This window comes from Gopherus evgoodei, chromosome 1 (assembly GCF_007399415.2).
Source record: "Gopherus evgoodei ecotype Sinaloan lineage chromosome 1, rGopEvg1_v1.p, whole genome shotgun sequence".
NCBI classification, from domain to species: domain Eukaryota; kingdom Metazoa; phylum Chordata; order Testudines; family Testudinidae; genus Gopherus; species Gopherus evgoodei.
The window spans coordinates 19,502,556-19,528,689 of NC_044322.1; the positions used below are offsets into that span (position 1 = coordinate 19,502,556).

Here is a 26,134-nt window from a genome sequence, read left to right on the forward strand (position 1 = left end):
AACAGATGGTACTCACATATGGGTGAGGTTTGACACCGTTAAAAATCTTTATCAAGCTGTACTAAGCCAGATATGTCAGGCTGATCTGCTGAAAGAAGTCCTTTTATTTTAAATGTTGTGGCTCTAACTTGTGGGCAACATTTTATATGGCAATTGCATAATATCCAGTGCCTCTTTAGCCAATCTATAGCAGTGAAAATCTGCAAACCAACAGAGCAAAGTACTCTAGGAGGAAATGCAGTCAGTTTACACTGAACACAAGCCTTGACAGATTTCTCTCTGGGTTTCCATATGGCTATGGCATGGAAATCAATCTCCTCTAGGGTAGTTAATGAGCTCCCCTCTGCTGTTGACAGCTCCTCCCTCTGCATTCTGCTTGATCTCAGTGCAGTCTCCAATGCTATTGATTATTCCATTTTCATGTGAGCCTCCAGAGTAGCGCAGGCATCTCTGGCAGCCTCCTTTCATGGCTCCACAGATCATTCCCTACGTCTGGCAATAGCTTTTCCTTTCCACCTCTTCTTAATGGCATCTCAAGATTCAGTTTTGGGCTCTCCTTTTTTCTATCTCCCTTCTCCTTCTGAGTCAATTTATCTCAACTTTTACTCTTAAGGTACTACTTTTAGGTTGTATATCTGAACTGTCATCTCTTTTCACCCATTTTACGACTTCTGCTTTGACATCTGCCCTATTCCTGTCTTGATGGGCTGACATTTCATCTATAGGCTTATTATCTCAATTTTACAGATGAGGATAGAGATTAAATAACTTCCCCAAGTTAGTACACGGCTTTTGTGGCAGAACTGGGAACTTAACCTTCATCCCTTGAGTCCAAGATTCCAATACCTTAACCACAAGGTCATTTAGTTGGTGTGATTTTTTTGTTTGCTTGTTGTGTGACACAAATGGCAGGAATGCAGAAGCCATTCTCCATCTCTGGTATCTCCCTCCTTGGCTCAGAACTCCCGCTATTTGTCTCCAGAGCCTTGACCCTGAACTGTTCTTCATTGGTACGTCTCCAAATCACTAGTTTGGAATATTGCTGACACATTCCAATGCCTGGATACCATCCCCAACACTGTTTATATCTGTGTCTATGGCTTCCCCAAATCCTAGATCTTCAGGTGTCAGGATGTGCAGAATGCTGCTTGCAGTTCTTCATGTGTGCCAAGGAGTATGACCACATCACCCATGTCTTCAAACACCTCTACAAGATTCCCGTTAATTTCAGGATACAATTAAAAAATTCTCTCCTTCTCAGAACACTTTATGGTCTTACTCCAAGACAGTACTGGGAGCATGTCTGTCTCTACTTCTCTCCCTGCTCTCTTTGCATATAGCAGCTACTCCCTCTCTGTTCTCTCCAATAATCTCATCACATTCCTGCCACCTGAAACAGCCACCTTCTATCCATCTGCTTAATTGGCACTCCATCTCTCTTCAAACCTTTAACATCCCTCTCCCGCATTGCCTATGTCATTTAAGTTCTCTAATCCACTGTTATTAACCCATTCAATGAATGCTTTAATTTGTGTCTCATAGTGTAGTTTTATAGTACAGCTCTGTGCAACTTACTTATTCCATGTATGCAACACAAATACAGGAGGCTCCACAGCAGCTGCACTTGTATGGAGACATCTTGGAGCTCATTTCTGCTGCACTGGTTGAGTGACTCCCCCTAGCAGCCTTGCTGGCACTCTCTGGTGGACAGAGTGGTCTCAGAGACTGAATTAGCCCTTCATCCCTTCGGCAGTTCCTTCAGCTCAGATGTGAGTGAGCACTGGCAAGGTAGGGTCGGGGAGCTTGTGCTGTTGCTGCCTTTCTTATAGCAAAGTTGTTGGATGCCCATCACCTGTGGTGCTTCCTTTCTATTGGCAGCTCCAGATTTACCTAGAGTCCCTAGTTCCCTCCAGAGAGCAGACCTGCTGGCCCATGTCTGGAAAGAACTGGCAATATTTATTAGTGAAATGGTGGGCTCCTTTCACTGTTGTTTAAGGAAGCCACGTGGTATCGTAGTCAGCAAGTTACCAGGAAGCATGGGGATGGAATGTTTGAAGCCAAGTGGAACTACTGAGTTACTGTGTGATACTAAGCAAGTGACCTGACCAGCTTGAACTGGCTAGAAAATTGGATAAAATACAGGACCTCACTAAAAACCAGATGCTGCTTACAAATTGAACTTCTCTGGGTAAATGTAAATACATCACTAAAGTCTTCAGCTATTGGAAAGAACCAAGTCTAATTCTGTCTCCATGACTAATACACAATGCACTCCACTGTGATTTCGTCACAAGTGCCTCACAAGGGGAGGCATGTTGTTGCACTGACCTGGAGCAGACTTGAAGGCAGTTGGACCCAGATCTTCAAAGGTATTTAAATGCCGTGAAACCAACAGGAGCTAGGAGCCTAAATACCTTTTAAGATCTGGGCCATGGTGACTCTGAGATTCACCATCTGTTTTCCAGGGTCCTCCTTACTCTGGGGGGAAGTACCACGCATCAGGACTGAGGTGTTTGGAGAATGGGGAGCCAGGACTCCACCCACTTTTGCCCTGATCTGCCTACTTGTGAAGGAGGGGCCACTTTCCCCCCTACGCTGTTATCGTGATCCAGATAGTGGGAATTAGTGCATGCTTTACACCCTCTTACCCTCTTATGCTGCCACACAATATTTGTATGGGTTCCATGTAAGGGCAGTATTAGGAGCGGAAGAGCTGTTAGTAGGAGATTGCCATTAGAAGGAGGTTGGTTTTCTTTTGCCATCAAAAGGACAGTAAGGCAGTGTTCCAGAGATTGTGTCTACCAGACATTACAGCAGACAAATATAACTCAGTGAAATAAGCCATTGTGTAATAAAACGTGCACACCCTCGACTGCACGGGTCTGACGTTTCTCCTGTTTTTTTAAACAACTGTCAATTTAAAATGTAACAGTGTATTTTGCTGGAAGAAATTTCTCCCTGCAGTGGAATTGTTCACTTTGAGATCTGAATTTTTGAGATGAGCAGAGGCACAAAGGACAGCTGGGTGATTTTTAATGGAAGTTGGGGACCTACATGCCCTTCGTGCCATTGAAAACCCTCCCTTTCAACCTTAAGTAGCAAAGAGAAAACTCCAATAGACTTTATGGGAACTTGTTCAGAAAATAACAGGCTTGATTCTCATGTCATTTTGGCCCTGATCAGAAGAATGGAAGCCTACATTGTTTTGGTACCAATCTCCACTGTGCTCAGTGAAATTATTCCTGATTTGCACTAGTATAGCAGAGAGGGAAATTTTGGAATAGAGTGTGGAGGACAAAGACATAATAAGATCAAGTGGCTGGAAGCTGAAGCTAGATATATTCAGGCTAGAGATAAGACAAGGCACAACTTTTTTTAACAATGTGGGTAACTGACCATTGGAACAACTCACCAATAGCTGTGGTAGATCCTCTATCACTGGAAGTTTCTACATCAAGATTAGATGTCTTTCTAAAAGATTTATTCAAGCTTAGACACACAATGCAGGCTCAATGGAGGAATTACTGGGTGAAATTTTATGGCTTGTGTTATGCAGAAAGTCAGACTAGATGGTCACAGTGGTCTGTTCTGGTCTTAAAAAATCTATAAATGAATCTATGGATCAGGGCCAACATTGCTAGTTATAAATGGGATAAACCAACCCATCTTTGTGAATTATGCATGCTTGTGTGCATGTGTGTGTGTGTGTGTTTATAGGGGTGGAGAGGGGTTAGCCCTTTGCAGAATGTGGGCATGTGTAGGACCCTCATATGGTTAGTATGCTGGCTCACTTGATCCACAGAAAAACATGTGAATAACATCTTATTTAAAAAAATCAAAAGTTTAAGTCATATCACAGGATTTTTTTTAATACTGTTCAAAAAGTACCTGACTTTACATAAACATCAACTATAACATGATGTAGACAACCGAGAAACAAGCAAATGTATTTTTAAATGCTAAAATAAAGCATTCTACAAGTAGACCGCAAAACCAAAGCTGATAAAAATGTTAAATTTTATGAAAAATCTTTTTCAGTTCACATCAAAATAATTTTACATTCTCTATTGTTTTAATAGTATAAGCAGCAACATAAGAAAGGGACAAACACTCACAGAATGTTTAAAACCAGATTTTCATAATAACTTATTAGCAAATAAAAAAATAATAATAGTAATTACAAGCACTTGTAGCCCACACAAATCTTTTAGAATTGGCACCGTTTCTCTAAAACATCTATATTCTATATAGAGTTCTAATTACAAATACCACCAGCAGCTGCCATTGAACTCTAAGAATACATGTAATATACATAGTATATTTATTCCCATTTGGCAGATCAGAGTGACTCAGCTGTTTATTATTTAGAGTTTACACTGTCATTGCTCAGACAAGAGAAAACCAGCCACCTATGCCAATTCATCAAGGAGATGAATTTCTGACTTACCCTCACGTTTCACTGATCTGTATTCTTTATTTATTTATTTATTCTTGTCACAGTATAAAATTGTAAATGGTAACTACAGAGATTTCAAAGCTTAGGTGTATTGATAAGCCATAGCAAAAAAGTGACTTCAGTCAAAGTGTCCTATATGTGTCATATATACTGGGAGTGTAGCATATGATTCTTGGGGGAACATTTTAATTCTCTTGCTGGGAATCAGGAAACTGCAGTAAAGTCATGACCTGTTTCCTACTTATGGATAAATTATCCTCACAACCTTTGACATTTCCAACCACAATTTTACTTGTCTATAGGGATTCCTGCTAGGAAAGTAGTAAAGCAAATCCATAGGGAAGGTTCTAGCAACTGAACTAGAAGAGTTCTCTTAAGAATTAATCTAATCAACTATTTATGGTGTATGGATCCTACCATCCCCTGCTGGAGTAAAGAGTCAATGTCTAGACTTCACTGGTCATGGCTAGACTCAGACCTCATTTACACTGACATAAACCTGGAGTAACTCCATTGACCTCAGTGGATTTCCACTGGTGTCTGTTGAGATAACGATCTAGCCATAATTACTCATCACAAGCACAGTAATCTGACTTTTCTCAGAAACTGGCATTTGCGATAAAATCTTCCCCTATTTTCTCTTCTTCTGTCTGGTCGGTGGAGCATAAAGATAATTTTCTCTCGGGCATCAACATTTGCACCTGCGTTCTCTATCTAGTCTCTTTTGCTCTCTAGGTAAAGGTTCCCAAAAGTTTTAGTGTGAACCACATGATAATCCAGAGATTGACTCATGGATCACCTCTCCTCCTAATCACACTCACATAGATGACTTCCCCTCCATTTGTGATCACAAACATTCCTGTACCAACCACAGCAATTGCATATCTGCCCAAGTAAGTTAAGGAAAGTATTTAACATATTTTTAGCTGTCTTTTAATGTAGTTTCACAACTACATTAAGTCAGGAGAAGGAGCTAGCACCATGTGGTTTGCTAGGTTTTCAAGAGCCATCAGCAAGTGCTCTATGGACCATGATCTAGGAACCTCTGGTCTAAGATATCTGTAGGAGGCCAATCACAAAGTATCTTCAATATTTTTAGATGATAAATAGAAGGGATACATCTCCAAAGTCATACAATAAACAGCTAGTTTTCAAATACAGTTCTGCCTCATTTTTTCTAGTACTTTACACAAATGGTTGTAGCTGGGCTGCTGTAGTTGTTCACTTTGTTTCAATAGCATGCCTTCCAGAGAGAGGTCAGGCCTGCACTCTCCCAGGGCTGCCCTTCAGAACAAGTGTGGTTTTTTCTGGGCGTCTTCACTGTCAAGAATGTTAGTGTTTCCCCTGCAGTGTAAACAACTTCCTTTCCAGCAGTAGAACTGGAAGGTAACCCATCATCTACTTGCACATTGTTTATTCAGACTGTGAGGTCTTCCAGGTGGGGACCTTGTCTTCACATCTCCCTGTAAAGAATATAGTATACTAGTGGTGCAGTGAAAATAATTATTAGAACCCCCAATTTCTCTCCCTTCCTCCACCAAATCCTCTAGACTCTTTCTTGGTACCCTACAGTTCCATACTCTTACAATGCCTCAGTCCTTTGTGTTGCTCCTCATTATTCCCACAACCTCTCCTCTCTCCTATAAAATTCATGTAAATCTTCCAAGGACCAGCCTGCCCAACAAAATGTGTTCTACCATTCCATGCCTAGTACTAATAATGAGCTATTCTTCATTGCTGATTAGATATCAAAGTCTTGGAAGTCAATCAGAGAAGAAAAGTATGGTCTCAACAGGGCCAGTCTTGCATTCCTTGTGCATGCAGAACTTCCTATATAGCAAACAGGAGTACAAGGAAAGTGAACCCTTAGTGACAAAAGCAAGGAGTGTTTAAAAGATGGCTAGTATAATGTTAGGGTCCTAATCAACCAATAGATGGAAGTGCTACCCAATCATTAAACCTAGGGATGAATGCATTCTTGGCAATATAAAAACGATTAACAAACTCTGAACAGCAACTATGGCCAGCTAGACTGAATGATTCTTCAGAATTATGACCTAGGAGCTGTGTAACAGTGAATGCATTATTTATATTGAATCATGATTTGCTAGCCTTCCCTTCTTACTTCTCCTTTTTCTTAAAGAAAACTGATTAACAACACATTTTAAGGGACCACTTGTACAATCCTTACTTACACTGTAATCACTTTCTCATGCAAGCAATCCCATTGAGGAATAATTGTGTAAGTACCTGCCAGCATGAGAAAGGCAGGCTATACAACTGAGGCAGTTGTTTAAGGGGTGGGGGGGGGCTCTGTTAATGATATTTGGCAATGACTTAATATATAATACAATAATATAGTCCCTTTGAAATGCAGGTAAACCACCCACCTAAACTATCCATGAATCAAAGCAGTTCTGTGTTAAAGGAAAACATATACAGTACCTTGCAAATCTTCCATGTACAATATTTCAGATAGTTTCATAATGGTCTAGAGTCCCTACTAAGAACATATACACTGCTACCTCGATATAACACTACCTGATATAACAAAAATTTGGATATAACACGATAAAGCAGAGCTCCAGGGGCGTAGGGCTGCGCGCTCTGGTGGATCAAAGCAAGTTCAATGTAACATGGTTTCACCTATAAAGCGGTAAGATTTTTTGGCTCCCAAGGACAGCGTTACATCAAGGTAGAAGTGTATATTGTGTTCCTGATTTAAAATGCCCATTTTTCCAGATGGACTAAGAAAAGTTAAAAGGTCTGTGTTTCATAAGACACAGGCAGCTAGTTAAATAAAGAATTACTTTTCCTTGAGCAAAATGTACTGGATCAGGTTTAGCTGAGGGTGTTATTTTATAGTGTTAACCTGGTATCATTTTGTTACAAAAAATTAATTGAATGGAGAACTGGGATTCATGGTATAAAATAATGATAGCGCTAACGTAAAAATAGAATAGTAATACTCTGCTGAAATGAACAAATGTTCTTTCACTTTTTAATCATATAGTTGTTATACCTTTTTTCATGAATGAAAAAAAAATGCCTGAAAAAAATACATTTTGATTGAAAAGTATTTGCAGATCTGCAAAGAAATAAGATTCAGGGTTTAAAAAATAATACACATCAGCCTTATTCCAAGGCTTCCTTCCACAAGGCTATCTTCTGTACAAGGCTGCATCAACTTGACTTTGAATTACAGTTAATCATCTGCCCCTTCATACTATCCTTATTTATAAGAAAAAACACAACATTTTGGCACCTGAGGATTGCTGTGTCCTTGGGAGAGGGAAGGGAGAAAGCAAATTATAGTGTTCACTGTTTCAACATAGCTATCATAGCTATCAAAAATTATTTTGCTTCTATTCAAACTGTAAATCTCTTCCTGTATGTATTTAAAAAGTGCTATGGCAGCATGAAGTGTACTAAACTGTACTTTGATACAGGAAAAAAAAATTCAATAATTCCCTCACCTCTTCTATGAGATGCTAAGAAACAAAGAAAGACTCCGTTAGTTTGTATCTCATTAGGTCCCCCTGGTTTGAACATATACTCTGTATTGCTTTGAAAATCTTCTTTTGTCACAGTTCATAGCTGCAATGCATCCACAGCTAACTAGAGTTAAAATTGTTGCTTATTGAAGAGTAGCTAAACCACCTCTAAGCAGATTTTGACACAGGGTTTTTTTCGTAAATGAATTATGATCATGACAATCCTTCCATCAATAGTATTAGTTCATCATAATCCAGACTGCTTTCTCAGTATTCTACCTTCATAATAACTGAGAAAAACCAGAGTGTCCACCTGTTCCTTAAAAGCAAAGGATATGGGAGCCTGAAGAAGTATAGTATTTTAACTGGCAATATTACCATAAGAATGACCATAAAAATGTGTTAATTTCACTAGGGAATGCAGCTAGGCTATAGCTCAATAATACTGCTAGAAACATAATATTCTCCTCAACAACTTGTCCTGATAAGGGAATTACAAAACAGTGCTCCAGAAAATATTTTTTGCTACTCCATCATTGGCTGGCAATGTGGTGAAAGAGTCAGGAAATCGTCCTCACATTTTGTTGCTAATGAAGGTGTATCCAATGTTAATAAATTGAACTTTTAATACTTATAGAAGAGAATTTCATAAACAAATCTGTAGTTTGAGAAGTCACTTGTAAAGCCCTCCATATTGCAGTGACACATTGCAAAGCCACAGTTAATTTTTATCTACACGTAGGGTATCACCAGCATGATACACTTCAGCAAAAGTTTGGTAGTTACTAAACATACGTTACTGCTTTTTGAGATCTTCATAGAAAAAAAAGAGCCTGACATATTGGTGCCAGATTTTGAGTCTGTTAGAAAATGTACATTCAATGTTTGGTCTTCTATTCTTGATAATAGATCAAGGTTCACTTCTGGGTAAGGATTCAGAGTAAATAAAGAAAACATTGTACAGTTGCTTACAGTCTACTTTTTTCATATATTATACACACAGTTCATTGTTATACTAAAGCAAAGCACTTGGTATGTAACTGATTTAACAAACTCCTTATAAGCCCTCAAAAATATATGCAGTGTTTCTTAAAAGCCCATGTTTTGTAAGGCCACGAAAATCTGCTCGTAGTTTTGTTTCTTTAAAAAGCATAATTAATCCGATGTTTCCATTTATCGAATAATTCTCTATTGCCCCCACCATTCTTCACATGATGACCCAATGCCTATCACTGTATTTGTGTAAAGACTGGAGACCTTGAAGGCTTGGCTGTCCCCGCTCTACCTGCTTGTAGCTGTTGAGCTCCAATGGTGTCTTGAACTACATTCACAATGAAGAAGAACTTTGAGAGTAATCTCTTATGATAAGCTTGTCATACTTGGGGGAGGATGGAATACAAAGAGCTGATTCTGACACTGGAGAGCTGGGAGATGCGCTCCCAGAATCAATGGAGTCTCTAAAAGGTGAGGGAGGAGTTAAAGCCACCAACTCGTCAAGATCTTGTTTCATCGCTGGTGCCTCCGAAGTACCCTCTTTGATGCTGCCACATGAAGGTTTCCTAGCAGACTGAGATGCACCATTGACTTCAATGGCAGGGAGTGGCTGGATCTCTGCAAAAGTGGTCATTGTTGTAGGAAGCTGGATCTCTCTTGGGATCAGGTAGGAAGAGCAGAGGGGAGTGGCCACCATTGCCCCTGGTGTGGCTGTTGAAAGCATCATAGAGTTCAGCTCGCTGATGTTGGCTGTGAAGCGTGTGACCACACTGCTGATTTGCTCCATCAGAGAGCCTTGGGAGGAACTGCTCCGCTGGGCATGTTCTGTCTGGGATGTGGGGACATCATCATCTGTTCGGCTAATGGAGGCAGTCCTGTGGCTCACCGTGCTGATAGGTGAGGGGGTCTGTGGCTGGAACTGAGCTGGGTATTGCTCCTCTGCTTCTGAGACGTCATAAAGCATTTTGGCACTGGTCTCTGGAAATGTGGTGCTGCTGCTATGTCGGCTACTGTCTGTGCTCTTCGAAAAGGGCTTGATCACTGCGGTTTGATTAGGGTTCTCCTTTTTGTTGATGTGGACTGAGAGTCTTTGCCAGAGGTGTGCTCCCCTGCTGCTGCTCTTCTCACTCTGGGCCCACGTGACTGATTTCCCATTGGAGCTGCGAATGAAAATGAGAGATGATGATGGCTTACATTTATCTTTTAATCACAAGGACTCACTTTAACTAGCTCATTAAATCACGAACACGGACAGCTGACAATCTGGCACTGATACGTCAGACGCGTTGTAAAGCTGATGGTAAAAAAAAAAAAGTATTATGCTACAGAAAAGAGTAAGCACTGATGCATGCACCAGTTAAGCAGAGACTACAAGTGGCAATCTGCTACAAGGATGTTCATCTTGCAATGATTACAATAACTTGGTGTATTAACTTCCCACAACATATAGATTCTCATTACTTCCTTTGTATTTAGGGTACAAAAAGTGACTGTTCAATGCATTAATCTCAGGTAATCCCAAACTAGAAAAAAAAGATCATACTCCTGGCAACTCAGAGCAGCCACAATCTGGTCTGGTCCAGTGAAATTTAATTATATACAACTTTCTGGAGAAGCTGCTGACTTGTATTTAAAAATCCCAGCAGCATCACTTGTCCATCTTGTCTGAGCAGAGGCTGAAAATAACAACTGGTCTCTTGCCTTATAAACATCACTGAAGAACAGGAGAAATGAAGTTGTGCCAGCCTGGCTCTAATACTTGTATTATAGATATTTGTGTAATAATAGCGTGGCGATTTCCCCTTACACCTCACCTCGGCCTCTGAACAAAACTCATGAATGGATCATGATGCATCCGCTCTTCCCGAGCACAGCTGGAGGCATCAGAGAAGTGACATTGGCTGGAGACTGAGACTGGTGGGCAGTTTTCATTTCCAGCCTTGGGTCAGATATGTCACTCAGTTAATGCATCCAGGATTTTTAACTGCAGGTCAGCTCAGAGCAGGAGATCGTCCTTGAGGGAAGTAAGTGACCCACAAACTTACAAGAGCCATTTTTCTGGCCCAATGGCAGAATGAGTTTTCACACAGTGAGAAATAGTGGCAACATCCTGCTTTCCCCTCCTCCAAAATTGATGTCCCTTCAGGCCATCATCACAGAGACGGGCCCATCTCCCCTTACTGTTTGCTCAGAGTCTCCCCAGCACCAAGACACTCCCCTATAAGAGTGAGCGAGTTCCAGATCTCTCTCACGCACGGTATGCAACTGCTCCTTTCACCTCTTCCCCTCCTTCTGTGAGATCGGTCATGGGCGTGTGCCTGGGCATGACCATATAATGCCCGTACATTCACCTGTGGCTCTCAGGATTAAAAAAGACCATTAGTAATGGAAATATTTCTCCAGAAAAACAAACAATGACTAAGAAATGATGTCCACATAAAAACATAGGTCCATACATACAAAATTACATGCAGGCATGTTTTATATACAAAATAACAGAATTTTTAACAAGTTATTTTGGCTTACAAAATATTTGCAACAACCATTTACTGTTTTGGAAAGTTAAGCAAATTTGAGATCCTGGTTGTGTTAGGACAAGTTATCTTAAACAATGTGTATTAAAGCCGGAAGAGACTACACTTTAACATTTTGTTTGTTACGAAATAGTTTGCAGTATTAGAACAATGCGAATTTCGTATAGAGCTTCATAGGGTGCTTTCAGATTGCAGGGAGTTGCTATTGAAAAAGCTTATGCCTAAATAAATTTGTTAGTCTCTAAGGTGCCACAAGCACTCCTTGCTCTTTTTGTCTCTTCCAGGGATCTAAAAACCTTCTAGTGAGTGTGAACAAAAGAACTCCTGGTAGATTCATATCTATGGTTACAATATATGGAGATACAGTGGATCACGTAACATGACATACTATGACACCTTTTCTTTACAAACAAACTCTAGGAGACGAACACAACCTAAACCTCCAGGGTACAAGCTGTTTGGAAGCAAATTTAGTCTAAGCTGTCCGATAACCTGTGTGGGTGCATAACTGCATAAGGAGCGATTATAACCTAATTTCCACTCCTGCAAGCCCTCTTTGCACTTCTACACAGCTCACTGAACATCAGGTCTTCACAAGTAAGTGGATGTTGTGCACCTACAGTTCCCCCATTCCTAGCAAATGGGTGGGGAGTGAATGGAGCTTTGGTTCTCTCCCCTACCACTCTCAGCATGCTAATCAGAATAGCTGTGCTTCATGAGGCAGGGGAAGGAGGCTAGCAATGTGTGACTAGTATGGATCAGCAGCAAATCGCTAGCCCCTTGACGGAAGGAGGGAACAGGGAAGGACTTGTGTTTACCTGAGGTATGGTTCCCTGCCTCTGCGGCGCCTTGGGTGACACAACAATGTGCGGCCCCTTAAACAGGGCAAGAAGAAACAGCCCATTCTTATCCTTAGCTTTGATCCATTCTACTCTTCACCGTTCTGTCATTCTGATTCATAACAGCGACTGCCACTTTAAGCCAAAGGGCCTGACATGATTCCTGTTCACTAACAGCCAGATGCCGGACCAGCCTTATGTGGCTGTGAAGAGATATAAAGGGGAAATAAGAGGAGTAATATTCCCCCAGCTACCTGCGTGGCCTCTTGGGTTACTGAGCTGGACCAGGTGCAAGTAGACTTCTTGAGCCCCTGCACCTCTGTGACAAGTTAGTAGAGAAGTTGATAGCATCTTGAATTAGAGGGGTGGGAGTGAAGAGCTGAGCCAGCATAGGGAGGGGAGGAGGAGAGAAACTAGGAGAAGTAATTTTCACCTGGGACAGCTGCAGTGGCAAATTAACTCTTTCATGGAGCAGCTGCGACTCTCTTGTGGGCCAGACCTGATTGATGCCGCTGTGCACTATCCCTTACACAGCGGTAGAAGTAAAGGCTCAATCTAGCTGCATCTGTGACTAAAAGAAGGACCATTGGCTACTTATGGAATTTTCCTGAGGAATGACCTGAATGGTTTGGCCCTTAGCTATTTCATGTCCCATGTTATAACCTGCTGAATTTAGCATGCACCAAGTGAATAGCAATTTATCCATTAAAAAAAGCCCAGACATGAAAAGTCAACAACAGTACATTCAGCAATAATTAGAACATTAATTTCAGACATCCAGCTTCTCTGTTATATCCTGCTGCTCCTAATTCCTATTCTATGACCTAATGCAAAATTAATAATGTCATAAGAAGAACTGAGCTTGCTAATCTCTCTGTAAAAGTAATTTGTTTTTTTTCTTTTGAGGGTGGTGTGGCGCTTGGTAGGGCTGTGTGATCCACCTTGTGATTGGTGAGTGGAGGGGCAGGACTGATTAAAGTATCACCTTTTCAATTCTTACTCCAACTATATATTGCCAAGTTAGCTAAATCACATCACAAAGTACACACTTTATAGAGAAATAAATAGATACACATGGACAACATAGACCATGATGCCTGCTAATGGAATATCACAAACAGTTGTTTACATTTATTGGGCCAGATCATGCCATGTTCTGTTGAGTGATGGGGACCTTTTGGTCAGTGATATTCTAGATCAGGGATTCGTCTCACTAAGAAACCTTGCTTCCTCTCAGTTTCTCTCATAGGGACAGTATATTTACTCTTTTCAGCTTCCAAATAAATGCCAGAATGTGGAGTACAGAATATATATTAATATGCTACTCTGTCGTGCAGATCTTTTGGCTCCACTGTGCTTCACTGGATGGGTCACTGATTACAATCCAGTGATGCAAACTTTGAGATAGTGCCACAATATATAGCCCACAATGCACATTGGGCACTTTTTTATTTATTTATTTATTTATTTATTTATTTGCAAAGAAAGGTATTTAGTGGTGGCACATTTTTGTGATTTATATTTCTTTTTTACAAGGTGGCTAACTTCAGTTTTATATACTGGAAGATCTCCTCAAAACAAACCTGTCACCTAATAAATTTTATTCTCAGCCAGTCTGGCTTACCATGACCTAACAAGAATAAGAAATTTAAGGCTTTAAATGGGGTCTTTGAAATCCTTAACATTCACAACTTCCCTCTCCAAGTGTCCACATCTTCTGGTATGACAATGGCTTGTGTACATTCCTTATTCTCTTCCACTCTTTATTTTCTAATCTTCTAACTGGGCTTTCAATATTTTTTTATTTATGACTAGTAAACCAATGTCTTTAAGAAAGAAAAAAATGGAAATGAAGCCAATACAAATTAATGTTTTCTCCTCTATATTTTCTGCATTACTAATTTAGCAAATATTATTTTGCCCTTTGTTTTTGTTGATGTAACTGAAATTCTGCTCCTTGTGTTTCTCCTTGTGTTTCTTGATATCTAAAAGAACGGGCAACACTCTTTAGCCAACTGCCATCATAGAATCAGCAACGGAAACATGAGGGCAGTGACTGTGCTTTGTGGAGGGGATAAACAAGAAGAAAACATACTGACACATAAACTGGAAACTCTCTATTAACTTTATAGCAAGATTGTCATTCCCATGGATTACTTGAGCTTGATATAAGTAATTTGGTGAAAAGTTCTTAGTAGTACTGTGTGGACATACAGTCTTCCTCTCTTATTAATAGTGGGTAATTTATTGTATGCAAGTGCAAGCTGAAAATAAGTCATTTATTTTCTTGCTAACATCTGTTGGCTACAGTATGTAAATATACATAAAACCCACGGAATTCCATGTTTATGAGACAATCTAAAACAGAGAGCTACACATTTAAAACTGTATATTTCTCGAAAGCAGAATAAAATGAAACTATATTTTTAAATGCTGCCTAAAACTATACAGACCAGATTCAGTCCTCAGTTACACTGTTGAAAATCCAAAATTATTTTGCTGATTTCAGTTATGTATTTCTGGATTTCTTATCCAAGTCTTGACAAAGTCCTGGTCTGAACACAAACCTTCACGGAAATGAAAAGGTCTCAGTTAAAACTGGTTTAGCTATTTCGGTGCAAGTGTAGGTATGGACGGTCTTGTTTCTGGAGTAAACTCAATTAGCTATAGTCGGCACCTAAATTGACTTTAGTCATTTCTGTTCCTAGCCTAGTGTGCCCACATACAGACTTGAACAGAAATAGTCATATTGTTTTATGCAACTAATGTCGTTAGGGCATTGTCTTACTTCATCTGTTTAATCAGAGGCCCCTCCAACCTTCTGCCAAGAAAGATTCTTCAAATGCAAAGAAAACTGATAACAAGAGTCTCTTCTCAGAGTTCTCTGCCATCACCTTTCTGACGACCTCTCTAAATAATCATTCTCTCTGAAAAACTGGTGAAAAATATTAGATACTTTATCTAGTAATTGGCTTTTCCTGACTGGAGCTTTGTGTGTGTGTTGGCACTGGTCACTTGGGCAATCGGCAATTTCAGGCTGATAGAAATTTTTGAAATGCCTAAGTTCCTTTATCCTTTGAAGACTGCCACCCATCCAACTCCTTGCACCATGCTACAGACACTTGGGTGAACTAAGTGGCTTATATGGACAGCTCCAGTGAGCCTACAGAGAATGTACAGTTTCTCAAGGGTGTCGTCTCAACCTTTCTGTCCACTTGGTCTCTTAGAAAACAGCACTGCTGGCAATGACCGTTTCCTTCAACTTGGTGGACAACCAAAGGAATCCTGGCCATTTGCACTGTAAAGCTGATGCTTCTAGATTCCTTTGGAACTTCTGTGTGGATGGCTTTGGTCGGTTGCTATCTATCTGTTTTGCCTTTGTTCTGAATTACTCTGTTATCCAGGGTTGGGCAGAAATGTGCCCTGGATCTTGCTCTATATTTCTCTGAATGAGACTCAAGGAATCCCTCTTGTCTGAGGGAAAGGTCTTCCCAAGAAAGCGTGGAAGTCCAGGAAAAGAAGAGAAGAGGAATTTCTTTGTTTTTTGTTTTCCTCCTTAGATTTAATGAATTGTTTGAATGCTCGGGATCGCTTCTGAAGGAAGACCCACACAAGCAGGTGAGCTCTTTCACTGCTCATACAATATGCCTCTTTTAAGTCTTCTTTTACTTTTTTAAACCAGGCTCAAACCACACTTTTGAGCTGGGTTCCCAGAAGCGTAGGGATGAGGCCTGCTTGCGTGTGTAACAGCCATATTCAAAACAGTACTTCTGAGGAGGTAGAGGTCATGGGGCACAGGATAGAAGAGGAGCACCTCTGATGTCCTCTACTAGCATTACTCATCTGCCCTCCTTAATCGTGTGTGGTTGTTGGCAGGTGCATTAGCCTGGTTTTACTGCTGGTGATCTTACTTTGCATCAACTGAGCTGCTGTTGGGATCAGTCTTGGAATGAATGCATTTTGGCTCAGTGCCAGGTCTCCTGTTCTCTTCAGCAGCTGCTGCTGCTGCCTGCTGAGTGCTGCTTTGAGGAGGCTGTTGCAGAGTCCTCCTCATCAAATTCCAACAGCCTGTGGTACCTGTGAGCTGAAGACACAGGCTGGGCCTGAAGCTGAGGAGAAAAGAGAGCCCCTGTACCTGGAACGTGAGTGGTCCCCTGCCATACTGCAGTCTGGAGCTGCCCACCCACTGAGCTTCCCCAGGTGTGGAGGAGGAGAGAGCAGTAACTGGGGGAGTAGCAGGAGGGAAATGGAGAGCAACAGAAGGAAAATAGAATGGAAGAACAAAGTGTTTCACTGCTGAAGTGGTGGTGAGGTCTGAATGGAGCAAAGACAGACATTTCTGGCAAAATACTAGTGGGCAGGCCCCCTGGGCTCACCCTGATTGACAGCTCCAACTGCCTCTGAACAATCAGCAGGAGAGAAGTGGTGGCAAGTGTAGAGATGCCTCCCGTCTAGATTGGTTAAGATTTTAATGACCAGCTTTATTAAACACAGCAAATAAAGTGAATAAATAGTCACATCATTCTTTCCTCCATAGAATCATAGAATAACAGGGTGGAAGGGACCTCAGGAGGTCAGCTAGTCTAACCCCCTTCAAAACAGGACCAATCCTAATTAAATCATCCCAGCCAGGGCTTTGTCAAGCCTGACCTTAAAAACCTCTAAGGAAGGAGATTCCACCACCTCCCTAGGTAAGCCATTCCAGTGCTTCACCACCCTCCTAATGATAAAGTTTTTCCTAATAGCCAACCTAAACCTCCCCCACTGCAACTTGAGACCATTACTCCTTGTTCTGTCATCTGCTACCACTGAGAACAGTCTAGATCCATCCTCTTTGGAACCCATTTTCAGGTAGTTGAAAGTAGCTATCAAATCCCCCCTCCTTCTTTTCTTCTGCAGACTAAACAATCCCAGTTCCCTCAGCCTCTCCTCATAAGCCATATGCTCCAGTCCCCTAATCATTTTTGTTGCCCTCCGCTGGACTCTTTCCAAATTTTCCACGTCCTTCTTGTAGTGTGGGGCCCAAAACTGGACACAGTACTCCAGATGAGGCCTCACCAGTGCTGAACAGAGGGGAATGAGCACATCCCTTGATCTGCTGACAATACTCCTACTTATACAGCCCAAAATGCTGTTAGTCTTCTTGGCAACAAGGGGACACTGTTGACTCATATCCAGCTTCTCGTCCACTGTAACCCCAAGGTCCATTTATGCAGAATGGCTGCCCAGTGACACTCTAATTCCATTGTACATAAGTAGCCCACTAGTGTCGTATCCATCAAGCCATACAGCTTAAATGACTCCTACGCTGTGTGCTTTGTAAACATAAGAGGTAACCAAACAAATCAGACTGGAAATGAACACTGAATAGTGGAAAGCAACCATCCATTTTGTCCTAGCCTGTGTTCCCAAGGAAGCTGTTCACCCATTACAGTTTCACTGCAGATCTTTCACAAGTGTATGGCAAAGAATGAAAAAGAATTGCTTTCTTCTAACACTGAACAAGGAACTTGGTTCATATTATTCCTCAAGACACTTCCTGTTACCCAGGGACCTCGTAGAAGATTCACCATAGCAAAGATACTGCCATGTAAAGTCTCTGCTAAAAGCCTGGGTCACACTGGTCCTCATAAGCATTGTAACATGTATTTACAGATGACATGTAAAGAGTTACATATCTATACAGGAAAATATATATTCTCAAGGCCAACGATTTGGGGCTGGAAACAGGCAAGAGATGTTTATCTATCTGTCTGGCTACATGTAAATTGAGTATTGTATGGTTCACAATAGGTGCCGATTTACAGTCTGAACAAAATGCTAAGGAAGGGATTGTGAGATTTTTCTAAAGGGGGAGGTTACAGAAAGAAATAAATCAGCAAGAGGAAGCCCTGTTTACAAGACAATGGACCATTGGAACTATATCTAAGACTGCAAAGGGACATCCTGAGGAGACGAACTGCCAGCGTGTTCTGTCTTATGAAAGAAGGGTCACAGCCTGCCCAGTTGAAAACCACTGTAAAAACTTTGGGTGAGCTAAATTTCATCAGCCCAAGAAAATATCTGGTTAGTTCCGTTTAGAATTCCAGAAAGTAAGTTATGATTTTATTTTACATGTAACTATTTGTTTTCATTCTGTCTACTTGCTTCTTCTCAAGTCTCTGCTCTTGTTAAATAAATTTCTTGTATTTACTGTAACAGCTCTTAGATGCATGGAGTTGAGCGGAGTAGTATACTGAGGTGTAACTGGTAAGCGGGTGTGGGCTATTCTTAGAGAGTAGCAGATCTGTGAATTCTGAGAATGGTCAGAGGAACAGGGCCTGGCTGTTCCAGAGGGATGGTTGGAGAGCCCTATCACTGACCTGTACAGAGAATGCAGGCCTGCAGAGGCCTGGAAGGCCATGCTTGTGTTGCCAAAGGCTGATGGAGTTGGAGAACCAAACCCACAGCAGCCACAGACAAGGCTCCCTCATGCTCAGGACCGGTGTTAGTAAGGTGCCTCACAATGCTGAGTACCCCCGGAAGTGTCAGACTCTTTGCTAGGCTGGCAAGCTTGTAAAGTCTTCTGCACATGTCTAGGGTCCATCCTATAAAAACTGATGGCTGAGATTTTTATATCTGCCTGAGGGATCTGAACACCCAATTCCTGCTAATTTTAATGGAAACTGGGTATCCAAATAACTTAGATTTGAAAATCTCAGCCAATATTGACAGAGCAATTTTCATCCCAAAGGAACCCAAAGCAAATTATAAATAGATATACAAACCACCGAGGCAAATCACAGCATCTGTTTTAACAATACACAGCTGTTTAGGACAGGAAGTGAAATATATGTTATTTAATTGAAACTACTGGGGGATTTTTAGTAGGCCTAATATAATTACCCAAGCTGGAAACTGGTCAGAACCCCAGAGTTAACATTTTTCTTCACTTACAGAGATGACCCTGAGACTGCTCATTAACACAAGCGGTCAGGACCTGTGTTTTATTTTCTGTCTGAAATATGGCACTTGCAGCATCGCGGTGCTCAATCATCTCAAGTCTGTGCAATTCAGAGAGAGAAGAGTTTCACCTATCGAACCATCAACTCCACTTCCTAAAGGAGCTAGGTATTCTTTACAGTTCTTCATCCCTGCTTAGCTGAGGCTTGATGCAAAGCCCATGGAAAATAGTGGCAGTCTCTCCTTTGATTTTAATGGGCTTTACATTACACCATTTACAATATCTATTTGAGTAAAAGTGGAGAAAGTCCATTTCATCTCTCAGAAATGAGTATCACCCGCACCCACACCCATACACCATGCAGAATAGGGAGAAAGATTTAGCACTACCTGGATTTTGTTTTCAGTCTCTAGACTCATCTTGAATTTTTCCAGTCTGATTATTTCCAGTCTGCACAGAGTATCTAGCATGGAGGTAATTTAGGGTGTATGGCTTGACTGATATATTATTGCAGAGACATTTATTCACATAGGATTTATGTCATTATTGGAAAAATCACTTGTGAATTATTAATCAGCTTCTTATTTGTTGCATTTAATTAAGCCAGTAATTTAAATTCTAAATCATAGCAATGTTACCAAGACTCCTACTTTCTGACAGTCTCATAAAACATTCCATTTCATAACTGATGTTTATGTGATGTAGGTGAAAGATGCTTGTATGTGATTCAGAACAGATTAACTCCCCTTACATATAGAGTAACTTGCATACAGTAACACAAAAATAATAACTGCTAACATTTAGATAGCACTTTCCATCTTGAAGAAACCCAAACCTCATTATAAGATGCAAATATAAGGATAATTCATCCACCTCAGAAATGTACCCACGTCTAGTTTGGAATACAATAGCAATACTGCACAAGAGGTTTATAGAGGTGAATAATGTGTAATTGAAACAACATGGGGTATTTTAAACCAAAAAGATGTAACTGTAATTTGGTCAGTACCCCCTACAGTTGTGAAAAAAAAAATCTGCTGGGATATTTTAATCATCCCAAAATAATCAAAGCCGTGTTTCTATGTTTCCTCAAGACTTCAAGCATCACTGTGCCTCTAAATACAGGTTTGATACTTACTGAAAAGGAAGAACACCACCTACACTGCACTCTGCAGCACCTATGTTTTCTTTGGAAGTCTCCCATCCTAGCCAATTCCAGCTCTAGTTAGCTTCTGAGAGCTGATAGAACCACAGCTCGGGCTAGTATGGCTGGAGACAACAAAACACAGCCATAAAATACAAATCTAATATCTGGTAAACAACAAATATTCTTAACTGTTTGAGTAGGTCTTATGAATGACAGTCTTGCTATAGAAGTATTACACTGATAAAGTTTCCAGTCTTTCTGACTATTAGGGCATCATCTTTCACAGGAACCTCTTTCTCATCTCTACTTGGCTCAGATGGATTATACTCTGGAATGCACATAGATTCTTCACTGTGAAGATATAAAATATAGGGAGAGTTTATATATATATATAGATATACAGTTTTATACATTAGTTTATATATATGTATGTGTAAAGTATTTGTAAAAAGGGGAACTAAACTATGTAAAATGAAATACAATTGTTTCACATTTACATGCACTTGTTTCCTCTTCAATTCTCTCTTATTCACTGTCTCTAACTTGCTTTTAAGAAAAAGACAAATCTAATTGCAGGCAATGCAAGTTAAAAATATTCCCACAGAACAGACTGCAGAACACAGACAGGTTGACAAACAAACAGCAGGTGTCAATAAATTTCGAACAACCACATGTGAATGAATGGTGCTGACATTATTTAAGCAGCCAGGATCCCTAGAGAGTGCATTGTTGTAATAACATGCCTTGTGTGCTTGAGTGAGCATTGTTAAACACAATGGGAACATCATGTGGTGTGCATCTTGGAATGTCTTCCTGCACTTACAGGACGGCTCCCTGGTACAAAAATCAGTAAAGCCAAAGGTATGTTTTGTTCACCCCTTTGGTCATGTATTACGTTAAGGGTACATTTCTAAGTTGTTTATAAAGGGTTAAATACATCTTTTAAGAAGTGGTAAATCAAATTGTTATAGACTGCAGTAGAATCTTAACAGTTGCTTATTATTATGTCTTATAATCATCTATACTACCTTCTACCGATGTGCTTATAACCATGTATGACACATGCTACTCGCCTGTAACACATTTATCATATTAATCATATGTTAACAGAGCTGGTTGGAAAATGGAATTTCCAACCCACGGGAAATTCCAGCATTTCAGTATTTGTTTTTGTCCTAACCTAGGATGAAAATTAAAAATCTTGAAATATTTTGATTGGGATATATGGGGGAAAAAATCATTGAAATGTTTCATTTCACTAATGTAAAAACATTATAATATCATATAAAATATTACCCAAAGTGAATATACATATAATATTAAACATAATATAGAAATATAATAGTAACATTTAATATAAAAGTCAAAATGAAATGTGAAAATCTAAATGAAGTAAAACAGTCAGAATTACACAAAACAAGAACATTGAAATGAAACTAAACAATTGAGCCAGGCTCCATTTTGATTTTGAATGATTGTGAAGCTTTTCCATTAACAATTTTGTTGACATGAATACATTCCCATGAAACATTTCAATTCTGACAGTTCCATCGATTTTTTCCCAACTAGCTCTCTTCATTAACCCTTTAGAAACTATTTATTAATGTAACCCTTTATATAAAGTATGATCCACATTTAGATAGAACTCAGAATTTACTTACTTGATAGCTAGATACTGTATTACCATTGCTTATTGTTACCTTCTAATGGGCTGGCCCAGGGTGTATGATCAGGTCTAAAGTTTGTCTTGACAAGAGCCCCATGTTATGACAACATCATGAATGACAAGTAGTTCCGATCACCTAAATGAACATGGTGCATTTTTGCAGATCAAACATAACATGTAAACCAGTGGTGGCCAAGCTTTTTTCTTTTGGACATACTCTATGGGATGAACAGTCATTACAGATAGAGGATCTGGGTCAGAACTGTCCCAGAGGTGCTCCTCTTGCTCACAGACATACCACACTGCCCCCAGGCCACTCCACTCTTTGCTTACCTGCTCATTGTAGCTCTCCCACCATTTCCCATACTCCCTTTTGGGGTGAAACACTCTATTTCCGACTTGTGCTGGGCCAGCCTCCTGCCTTTGTACCTAACAAATCATGACAACAACAGGAGCAAACAGAAAGAAGTGATTTGTGTGCTCAGCTGCCACCCTGTGCTACAGCTGCTGTGCAGAATGCCACACTTGAGAAGGTTGCTATTGCAATGGTGAATATTGCACCAGCCCGCCTTAGGGGTGTTGGAGAAGCTGCATAAGCCCTCCAGGCCTGTGCTCAACACAAGCAGCAGTGCACAGATGAGCTCAAGCACTTTCTTTGCTCTAGCAGGAGTGGAGTAATTCTGCAGAGTTAAAACCAAACCAGCCTTTTCTTTCTAGGTAAATCAGATGCACAGACCAAATGGAAGATTAAGGGATAGAGAATTTGAAATTAAGGAGCTAAGAGAAGTTAACTAGTTGCTCCCTGGGTCACAAAGAACAAGGCCTGAATTCTCATTCGTACCTTAATATCCCTCCCTAAAGCACTGAGCTCTGCATCTCTGCAGCATCTAACTCCTTCTCTCCATTTGGGAAGCCTGAACACTGACCCTTGTTTGGATACACCTTGAGCACAATTTAACACTATGAGTGAATGTCCATAGCTCACACTTGGATGAGCAATTGGTACTCACGGGTCTGATTCATCCCTAAGTGGGGGATTAGTGCAAGGCCTGTTCACCACTTATGTCCTCAAAACAGAATTACAGTGGGACTTAATGCAAAGGTCTTACGCTGGCTCTCTGCGCAGTGGTGAATTTCACCCTAGTTGTTCAAGTTCTATGGCTTCAAGTATCCATTTAAATGCCTGAATTTGTGATTCAGAAAGCCTATAGAGATACTCATACTGAAAATTAGGTCCCCTCTCTTTAAATAATTGCTTGTGATATTCCATCGTCAGATGCCATGATCTGCATCACTCACATTTAGCAAAATTCTTTAAAGCAAATCTGTTTGGTTTGACACGAGTTAGTTAACATGACATGATCATTAACATAACCGTATAGCTAATTTGTTGCCAATTTATTAACCTGCAGGAAAGCCAAGTAGCAAACGGCTAATCCAAAGCCAGCAACGCAGTTAGACAGCAACAATCTGAGTGCAAGCAAAAAGGGAGCAGTACTTTGAGTGGCAGTTCCAGTAAATGCTGGGTAGGGAAACGGTGCCACAGTGAGTGGCAAAGGAAGGAATTAATATAGATCAGCCAAAAAGTTAGTGTAGCAGTGAGCTGGAGACTGCCATGTGGGATGTGCTCAGTGTAGCAAACTCTTGCATTATTTAAAGGTTCTAACAAGTGAGGCACCATCCTGAAGGAAGATGCGACAATGCTAAAAAGAACCACTACCAAAGATTCCAAGGTAACCCATTGTGCTGCATGTGACGTGCTCCCAATTATGAATGTTACCATGCAGGATACATACATCGGAATTACAAGTTGATTCCTACAGTGGAGGAAAAAGTGGAGGGGCTTGAACAGCAGTTGAAATCACTGAAAGATATGAAAGGGAGTCAAATTGGATCACACAGGCACTTCCATTTGTACAGGAACCTTAGAAAACAAAGAAAGAAAGAAAGAAAGAAAGAAAGAAAGAAAGAAAGAAAGAAATAAAGAAAGAAAGAAAGAAAGAAAGAAAAGTTTTCAGAGTTGGAAAAGTTTGAATCACACAGACAAGAGAGGAGCAAATAAGAGGAGGAAGAATGTGACATCATGGAGGAAAGGGGGCAGGAAACACAGGAGAGAAATATCGACACACTTAACCTTGGTATCCAAAACAGATACTCTGCTCCCCACAAGGCAGAAGGAGGAAAAGACCAAGAACAACCCAGGGAGGTTAGAGGTCAAACTACTGACTATGAGCTGAATGGTGAAACGTAGCCACCAGAAAAAAAGAGGAGATAAGTAATCCTGATTGGTGATGTCATACTGAGAAACCTAGGCTGGGACACCTGTAGCCCAGATAAAGAAAACAGGATAATTTTCTGTCCCCCAGGTCCCATGATAAATGTGATAATCAGGATGCTGGATCTTGGAAAGACTGCTGGGGAGATCCCAATGATTATAGTCTTTTTGAGACCCGATGACACTTGTGAAAGAAGTCTTGATATGATCAAGGGTTACGTCAAGGACCTGAAAGAAGGGATCTGCTCCATGGTTGCTTATGCAGCACTAATTTTTGCCAATGTATTCATGTCATTATGAACCCCCTGGACAGATCTCTCCCTAACCTACTTCCTAAAGTCCTAGTCATGTTACAATGGAGAAAAAGCATCAAAGAGCACAAAAAAGTTGTGAGTCTCTCTGCATGGCTTCAATAGAGTCTGCATGCTTGCATGCAGTGGAACCATGGAGGTTCTATAGGATATAGGGTTTCTGTGCCAATGGAGGGCAGTGAATGTGGGGCCTGATTTTGCCCCAATGTTGTCTTTATTTGGAAATACTATAAAAAGTTTTGTTTTTCATCCTAGTCATTAAATGCAAAGGATTTTTAAAAAATATATTAAATCTGAAAGCAAAAAAACAAACAAAAACCCCTTCAAATATACATTTTCAGTTAGCATTAAGAAGTTCTATGCAAAAATTATTTTTCACTTTAAATACAGTCATAAATACAGCTAAGTTCAACTTAACTACTTGTTGTCAAGATAATTTCTTCTTTTTTAGGCAAGCACCTGAACTATAAAACATCATGATGACTCTATTCAGCAGAAAGGGTAAGAGAGATTTTCTCCTATGCAGAGGGTCAGTAGAAGGGCCATGTACCACTTAAGCTATATTTTGTGGGCATAAGGACATATAGGTTTTCTGCTGGTTTTCTGAACAAGGGTGAGTTGCATCCAGAGGTAGGAGTGTTTTATATACAATGATATGCACCATACAATCCTATCAATAGTAGGAAATTTCAAAAGTAATCCATCAGGCAGATCACTTCTGCACTCACTCCATTTACAAAATTCCCATTGACCTTAGAGAGGGAATTTAAAGGTGATCTGCACTTTCTATGGGTGATCAGTAGGTTATGATGGAGAGAAGAGTTTGCTTGCAGGCTGAAAGAAAATATGATAATATAGTGTGAGCTGCTGATGTTAGATAGAAAACACTAAGTAGGATATTCAGGTGTAAGAAAACAATGGCCTAATTCTGCAGTCCTCTCTCAGATAAAAACTCCCATTGAAGACTAGCAGTAATTGAGCCACTGGAAAGCCACGGAATTGCCATCATGGATCAGACCAGTGGTCTATGCAGTTCTGGCACTGAGAATGGTCAAGTGCAGGGCACATTTTTTGGCCTTGTTTTGTCTAATATAAACACATAGCACCAGGCATATTTATAAATAAGAATAATAAAAATACCCTACCACAAGGCACTCCATTGCAACGTTTCACCTTTTGGGGAGAGGAGGAGAGAATAACACTTGCCAGACATGTAGTCACATTGCTTAATGCATTACTGGAACGCACTCAGATACTCTGGTTATGAGGACGGTATAAAAACCTATATACAGCTGCTCCCCGACTTACACAAGCGTTCCATTTCGGAACGCCTTGCATAACTTGAATTTTGCATAAGTCGGAAACTTATACCTGACAATTAGACAAAACAAAACAAAAAAACCCTTCTATTTCTAGCTTATGAAGCTTTTTGCAAAAGTGCAGATTTGCCTAAGTTGGGTTTGCATAACGCAGGGG

The 26,134-nt window shown here is 40.4% G+C and overlaps 1 protein-coding gene across 3 annotated transcripts in view; it reads right to left on the minus strand.

Moving 5' to 3' along the window:
* Nucleotides 1-7,069: 7,069 nt before the first annotated feature.
* The window catches only part of GRM5 (glutamate metabotropic receptor 5), a 370,943-nt gene continuing 351,878 nt past the window's right edge, over nt 7,070-26,134 (minus strand). The window contains exons 9-11 of one of the 3 annotated variants that reach the window (XM_030559067.1): nt 22,406-22,501; nt 20,596-20,757; nt 10,016-10,103 (exon numbers count right to left, since the gene is read on the minus strand). In XM_030559067.1, coding sequence (XP_030414927.1) covers nt 20,628-20,757; nt 22,406-22,501 — 226 coding nt within the window. In that variant the 3' untranslated portion in view covers nt 10,016-10,103; nt 20,596-20,627. Of the gene's footprint in view, nt 10,104-20,595; nt 20,758-22,405; nt 22,502-26,134 lie in introns of all 3 variants that reach the window. The other 2 variants (XM_030559048.1, XM_030559058.1) reach the window with 2 other exon arrangements.